Source organism: Amborella trichopoda, chromosome 9 (assembly GCF_054954075.1).
Source record: "Amborella trichopoda isolate Santa Cruz 75 chromosome 9, AtrichopodaSantaCruz75HAP2 v2.0, whole genome shotgun sequence".
NCBI lineage: Eukaryota > Viridiplantae > Streptophyta > Magnoliopsida > Amborellales > Amborellaceae > Amborella > Amborella trichopoda.
The window spans coordinates 23,287,569-23,295,161 of NC_142344.1; the positions used below are offsets into that span (position 1 = coordinate 23,287,569).

Genomic DNA, 7,593 nt, shown 5'->3' on the forward strand with positions numbered 1-7,593 from the left:
TCTATCAAAGGTCAAGCATTTGCTGACTTCTTAGCCACCCATCCATTGCCCGAAGGGTCCCCTTTGAATGAAGACCTGCTTGATGAGGAAGTCATGTGGGCAAACAAGCTTGTCTCATGGAAAATGTTATTTGATGGTGCGTTGCAAACAAAAGGCATCGGAGTAGGTGTGATATTCATCACATCGGATTAGGGACTTTTGCCTTATGCTTTCTCATTGAATGAGAAGTATTCAAATAATGAGGCAAAATACCAGGCATTGATTATCTGTCTAGACATGACTCTATAACTAGCCTTAGGATCCCTCACTATCTTTGGTGATTCCCAGCTGATTGTCCAACAACTAAAGGGGATATAAGAGGTCAGCAAGAATGAACTCAAGCCGTAAAATAATAACACAAGGTACCTCTTAGGGAAGATTTATGAGTCCACTCGAACTCATATTCCCCGAGGAGCAAATGTTCAAGTCGATGCACTAGCTAAGCTAGGAGTTGCCATGATCATCGAGCCCAGGGTACCATTTTAGATCCCCATACATGAGTGGCAATCCATTCTTATGATGGAAAAGGCAAATTTTAAAAATGAAGAAAATCTATGAACGAAGTTTCCCCCATACCCTCAAGGAGCTATGAGGAAATTAGTGGAGGAACTTGTTCCTAATAATACCGTTGCAATGTTAAAAGATCCCACGCCAGATTAGCGTTAACCTTCTTGGATTACTTGGTCCATGGCCAACTCACTGAAGTGAGGAAAGAAAGGCTAGCCCTTAAGAGGCGAGCCACCAGATTCACCCTTCTTAATGACCAACTTATAGAAGGTCGCATGATGGAATGTTGCTAAGATGCCTTTCGAATGAGGAAGGACAAGCAGCATTAAAGGAGGTGCATGACGGGTATGTGGCATGCACCAATCCAAGCCCAAGTTATACCATCAATTGCATCAGATGGGGTATTTCTGGCCCACTATGGTGAAAGGTGCTTTTAAATATGCAAAGAAATGTCATACGTGTCAAATACACGCTGTCTACATTCACCAAGCATCGAAACCGTTGCATTCCACTCTCATGGCTTGGCCCTTTTCTCAATGGGGAATGGATATTATGGGACCCATTACCCTAGCATCAGCCAATGGCCATTTACATATATTGGCAGCCCCCAACTACTTCTCTAAGTGGGTCGAAGCTGTTTCACTATGGAGAGTAACTGGTAAGATAGTGGCTGACTTTATTTGTCACCATATCGTGTATAGATTCGGGGTATCGGATATGATTATATCTGATAACAACTCTTCATTCATGAATGATCACATTCGCCAATTGACTAGTCAATTTAATATCGACTGGAGGTACCCATCCATGTACAATCCAAGAGCAAATGAACAAGACGAAGCCTTTAACAAAAGCCTTTGCAAGATATTGAAAAAGACCATGAAAAAGGGTCAGCGTGATTGGTAAGAAAGATTCCTTGAGGCACTTTGGGCCTATCGAATGATGCGAAAGAATGCTACCTCAGCAACCCCATATTCGTGGTCTATGGGGTAAAAGCGGTGCTGCCTTTAGAAGTTCAGATACCCTCTTTGAGGGTGGCAGTCCATTACGAGCTAACAAACAATGAATGAGTCAAACTCCGGCATAATGAGTTGATTGCATTCGATGAAAAGCAGTCCAAGCTATAGGACTTTAAACTATATGGCACATATTTGGTCTCTTTTTAAAGACCAGACCTTGATGTTATATAACATCTTCCACATTGTCCCTACTCATGACTATCATTTGAGTCAAGTAAAGGTCCAAGATGCAAGACCCTAAAAGACCCATCAATAGGTCCACGGTGTACAACCCTAAAACATCGCTAGATTGTCCTTCCTGCATGACTATAAACTGCAATACTCCTTGGAGTTTTATGCTTACCACCCATACCCCGTTTTATAGAGGGTTAGGAAGACTTTTCTAGACAGTCCTTCTTGTATGACTCTGTACTGCAGTACTCCGTGGAGTTTTAAGACTCTTATTGTCCACCCATACCCTTTTTATAACGGGTTAAGAAGGCTTTTCATATGGTCTTCGCGAATGATGCTAAACTACGGTGTTTGTTTCGAAAGTCTAAGAACTACGAAATTTCAGGACACTCATATCTCTTCACGAAAGAATATGAGAAGCTTGGGCATGCCTTTCTGAAAACTTATGGTTGAAGTATGCAAAGAATGTGTGCTAATTCGTAAGATGCTGCAAAACTTCTCTTAAGGTCTTAAAAGCATCAGATGTATCTACCAAGTCCAGAAGTTAAAAAGAAAGAAAACGAGCAACATGAGAAGAGGTATAGTTCTTTTGCAACAACCACAAAGTTCAAAGAAAGAAAGAAAGAAATTTGAGGATGATTCAGAAGCTCTTGAAGCAGTGCAGGAGTTTCTTTAGCATTTAGGTCTTCTTTTCATCATGTTGTTTGGTTGTCTCCATGCCAGCCTCCATCTGTGCAAGGCCCACAAGCACTGCAGATGACACTACATTTGATCGATGGAGCTAGTTGTCGAGCTCAAGGAATGATTTGTCCACCCCTTCAAAAAGATGGTACAAGTAGGCCACGGCCCTCTTAAGCTCCCTCTTTTGTGCCACCAACAGGGTCTCAGTCTTTCCAGTGAAGTCCAGAATCACAGTTTTGCGAGCCTCAGCCCGATCATATTGATCGCGGATAGCCAGCATCAGGCCCTGAATGACTTCCAAGCCTCGCATTGTTGCCATGACTGCTTTCTCGAGCCTGGCATAGGCTTCTACCCCTTTACTTATCAAGACGAGAAATGTGCGATCAATATTCTCTTAGTCAAAAGCTATGAATTGGGCATCTTGAATAACCCAGTCAACTAGCTGTCAGAGCTTCTCTTCATCAGCTCTCAATGACCCAGCCCATGATATCATTTGGGAGATTGTCGAAGAAGTCTCATGAAAGTCGGATAGAGAGTTGTTCCTAAGTGCTATAAAAAGAATCCTCACCTTACCGACGCTTATCTGCCTATGAATTTTGCCAATTGAAGAAGGATCTTTGAGCACCGACTCTACAAGGATCTTGGGACTCTCAGCAAATGCAACCAAGTCCTCTAGGGGATCATGCTCCGGCACCTCAGAGACTTCAGCACTGCTTGATACATTGGGAACTTCAATCTTGGCTTTTCCAGACCCAATACTCGAGAGGTGAGTTGTAGAGGCCACAACTTTAGTGCTCGTTACAGTTGCAACAACATCATTCTTTTGAGCTCCTTGTGGCATAACGGTATTAGGAGAGGCTCGAGTAGCATGAATCAGAGCCCCGTCCGTGGTCTGAGCGAAGATCGAACCTGAAATCACATGGAAAGTAAGGAATAGAAATTGGACCGATTAGGTCCTTCCTAAAGAACACGAGGAGTTATGAATACCTGAAAGTTTGGTCCTGTCAAACTTGACTGATGGAGCTGGAAGTCCAAACTTAGGTGGATCACCATAGGAGAACTTGCGTCTATCCAATATACCATGGACCATGGAAAGCCTTGCATTCCCATCGGCTTGGGTGAGTAAAGATGTAGCTAAGGGTCCCACTTTCAACACAACGACTACGGTGGATGAGTCAACTACCGGAGGATCCTTCTCCTCGATGTGGGCTTTTCATTTTGCTTTCCGCAGTTCATCCTACGCAGGTTCAACCTCCGGGGTAGGACTTTATGTTCTATTATGATAAGAAGAAGATCTTTCACTTAGCCTTGGGGAAGGGTCGAGTCCTTTCAAGGCATCAATAAGCCCCTCTTCTCTATCAATCGAACCCTCCATTTTCGTGCCAATAACTGGAAAATTTTCTTTAGGCACCTCTGAGTCTAGAGAGGAGAAAGAGCCTATCTCAATAACCTCTGATTTTGTGGATTTCCTACCCTTCAGTTTTTGATGAAGCTACGACTTAGAAGGAGTGGCTCTAGCCACAAAGCTCTGTGTGATTCTTCTAGGAATGACCAAGACCAAAGCAGTCGATGACAGAGGAGTAGCAGATGTTCCCCTGACCTTCTTCATGACGGCTTGAAGTCTTTGCCTTCTTGGAGGACCCCTTTAAAGGAAAAGAGTCGTCTGACTTCCTTTCCCTTGAGAGTCTGGATTAGCAGACTCCAGTGCCTCTGCAAAATTATGTCTGATATAAATGCCTTTTTGGCCTAAGGGGCAATATCACAAGCCAAGCTCAACCCTTGATCCTTTGATCTATGGCTCGAATCACGAGCCCTGCTTATTTCTTTCAGATTGGTAAGTGAGGGAGAATTTCCCTTCCCTGTTTTTCTTGTCACCAAGCTTCCTCGAACAAAAGGAGGGCTCGGCCCCCCTTCCCTTCTATCTCTCTTGTGCTCAAATGGAGGTCCACTAGATGAAGCAGCCAGACCTTTACATGATCTATCTCTCTTGGTTTCAACTATTAAAATGGGGCACTAGATCCTCTTATCTTCTCATAGTCTCAGGAATGATGAGAATGACCACAGGACTTCGACTTAGGAACCAGCAAATCATCAAGATGATGATGGAATGAGGCTCGAGTCTCTTCAATCATCCCTTTTGGGACAATCTCACTTTGATGATGGTTAGCGCTTATCACGTTTCAGCCTTTAACAAAGCGCAACCCAGGTGCCCAACTTGACAAGACTCTCTCGAATGTTGTTTTGAAGCGAGTTCAAGAGGTTCCATGACTTTTGTCTTATCTAAAGTCAGACATACCATCAATGGGACACTAAAAGAATCCTCGTTGATGTTCCTGATACCAAGTGCAGTAGCTGTGGGTCATGAAGATTTCTTGACAGTTGCTAGGAATGATGAACCGACAAGATTGACCCAGCAATGTGCATGAGTCCCACGCCGACTTCACACATGATTTGACCAGGACCCATGCTAGGTGAAGTCATAAAGAACATGACAACCTTGGTTCATCTCATTCTATCTTGTGAAGCGATGAGGACTATAGGGCTCGATCAACCTACAGTTGCCTAACCTTAAAGGAAGTAGACATCCTCAGATGTTCATGAGGGACATGACCTCTCAGTCAGTACTTGTGGTCGTCTTATTAATCCCAAGAGCATATTCACCTGTAAAGAGTCCCTCTTGGGTGCCCTCAATGGGAAAGGGCCATAATTGAAAGAAGTTATGCTCTTAAAATAGTCGTCATGCTTTGGCAGATGAATGTAAGACTATCATGCAGTCCATTAAGCGAAGCAAGAAGGGGAAGGTGTCGAGACTGGAGGTCAAAGAATATTTATAAGTTCTCGAAAAATAGGCACCAAGCCACCTATAAACATAATGGATGGGGGTTCGGGAATCTCCCAGAACGTTTTCAAGGTCTGTTTTAGAGGTTAGCCTGTTGTAGATACAACACAACATAGGTTGGGCTAGAGCATAGTTATGGCCTTAGGCCATATTACAGGCAGCCTATAAGCATTTCAACCTGACCACATGGCCTCTAGAGTCCGGAAGTGCAAAGTGGCATAAGAAGAAAGCAATGTAGGACGTCAAATAGATTGGACCGTCCCAAACATCAGAACAACGAGGCATCCTTACAATCCGAGGGGGAGCTGTTTCCAAACCATTGAAGAGGGGATTCTTTGGCTCCCCTTTAGCCTTCTCCATATCGAAGAAGTGATTGATCCAGATTTGAAAGGGAATGTCTTTACTCCCGCTCGTAATAGCCAGTTTCAAGTATTCTTTGAATATGATTCTTAAACAACTGGGCCTTCGAAGCTAAGAGTAAGAACCATCCCTGAAGATGATCTCATTCTCTGGAGTAAATTCCTCATAGCGGTCTCCCAAGATATAAAGTCCACCAATGAAGTGCAACTCCAAGAGGGACATGCTGCTCTCACCATAGCCAAAGAAGTTGGTGTTTGTTTCAGTACACCAAGTCTCTTGGAAGGCTCACTTGACATTTGAATAGTGGTCGTATGGAAGGGCTGAGCATGCGCAGGCTCCAAGAAGCCATGCACTTTCAAGAATAGTAGAAAATTGCTCACTTACATCCCGAGTCCAGGAGTAGTAACCCCAGATGAACCCGCTTTCGCTATGACATCAGAAGCCTGCTTCTGACCAGGCAGCTTTATAGTCACGGATTTCAGGCCCCAAGATTGGAAAAATCTTGGTGTAACAATCATAAAACTTCAAAAAAAAAAAAAAAAAAAAACGGAGAAAAGATGCTTTTAAATAGGTGATGGTCTGTTTGAGTAAGATGGTCCTTGGGGACCATCACTATTTTCAAAAGGTTTTACCTTTGCCTTTGCCTTTACTTTTGATTTTGCCTGCTTTTGCCTCCTACTGCTTGCAGCTGGCCATGTCCTTTAGCGGACGTGGTTTTCGTATGTTAAAAGCAGACGCTTAACGCGACACCTCAGGTAGAGCGTAATAAAATATTATAATAATACGTTCTAAGAATTTAAATAGGGGAGGTGAGCACTCCTACCCTAAAAAATTTAGAGATCTCTTTCTCTCTAGCCGAATTTTATCGAAGTTCCCTCTCAAATATTTGTGGGTAAGTGACATCGTCTTCCTGAAAAATAGTCTGTTTTTAATAAATAGTGATATTTTCGTCCAGGATCTTTATTTTATAAGTTTTGTGTGTAAGTGACATCGTCTTCCCGAAAATTAGTCTATTTTTAATAAATAGTGATATTTCCGTCTAGGATCTTTATTTTATCAGTTTTATGTGTAAGTGACCTCATTGTCTCGAAAAATAATCCATTCTTTTTAAAAATAAAATAAAATAAATATTTCTGCTTATTATCATGAATTTTAGGCACGATAAATTTTATGCGCACACGACATCATTATCTTGAAAAATAATCTTTTTAATAAAAATTGTGATATTTTATCTATGTTACAAATTTTGAATGCTGTAAATTAGAAAAATAAATTTATTTATTTTTCTTGTCTATTGTTAGAAATAAATGTGATATTTCTGCTTTTAGTAAAATTGTGATATGTCTTTCTACTGTTTTGAATATTTAGACATTGTAAAATTTATGTGCAAATGACTGCCTTATTATTTAAAAATTGACATTTTTGCAATTGATTATAGTATTGTTGTGAAATGTTTATTTGTGGATTGATATCTAATAAATTGTGATAATTCCATATTCTTGAATTTCTATAAGAGTTTTACTATACATATTAAATTGGCAATTATGCTAGAATGCCTTTTCAAACTGCTACCTTTCTAAATTTGAGTCCAAAATATTTGATTGGTTATTTTTGAAATGTTATAGAGAGTGACTGTTATTAATGGTTTAAATGAAATTCATATTAATGATTTCAGTGATATGTTGAGTACATGATATTGCTGCTTTCGAATGTTTAAAGAGATTTAGAAATAATTTAAGTATGCAAGTGGACTCATCCGGTTCGCCGGTGAGGTATAAGTGGACCTATCTGGGACGCCGGTAGGGATTAAGTAGACTCATCCGGTACGCCGGTGAGGTATAAGTGGACCTGCAGGGATTAAGTGGACCTATTTGGGACGCCGATAGGGATTAAGTGGACCCATCAGGACGCTGATGGGGTATATAGGTGACCTACTTGGGACGCCAGTAGGGTATTTTGTGAAATCATTTGAATTAT

General features: G+C 41.5%; 1 protein-coding gene across 1 annotated transcript; it reads left to right on the forward strand.

The window, feature by feature from the left end:
• The first annotated feature begins 1,089 nt into the window (after positions 1 to 1,089).
• Positions 1,090 to 1,452, forward strand: LOC105420815 (uncharacterized). The gene has a single exon (XM_011625929.2). The coding sequence runs from the start codon at positions 1,090 to 1,092 to the stop codon at positions 1,450 to 1,452; it is 363 nt and encodes a 120-aa protein (XP_011624231.1).
• Positions 1,453 to 7,593: the final 6,141 nt, after the last annotated feature.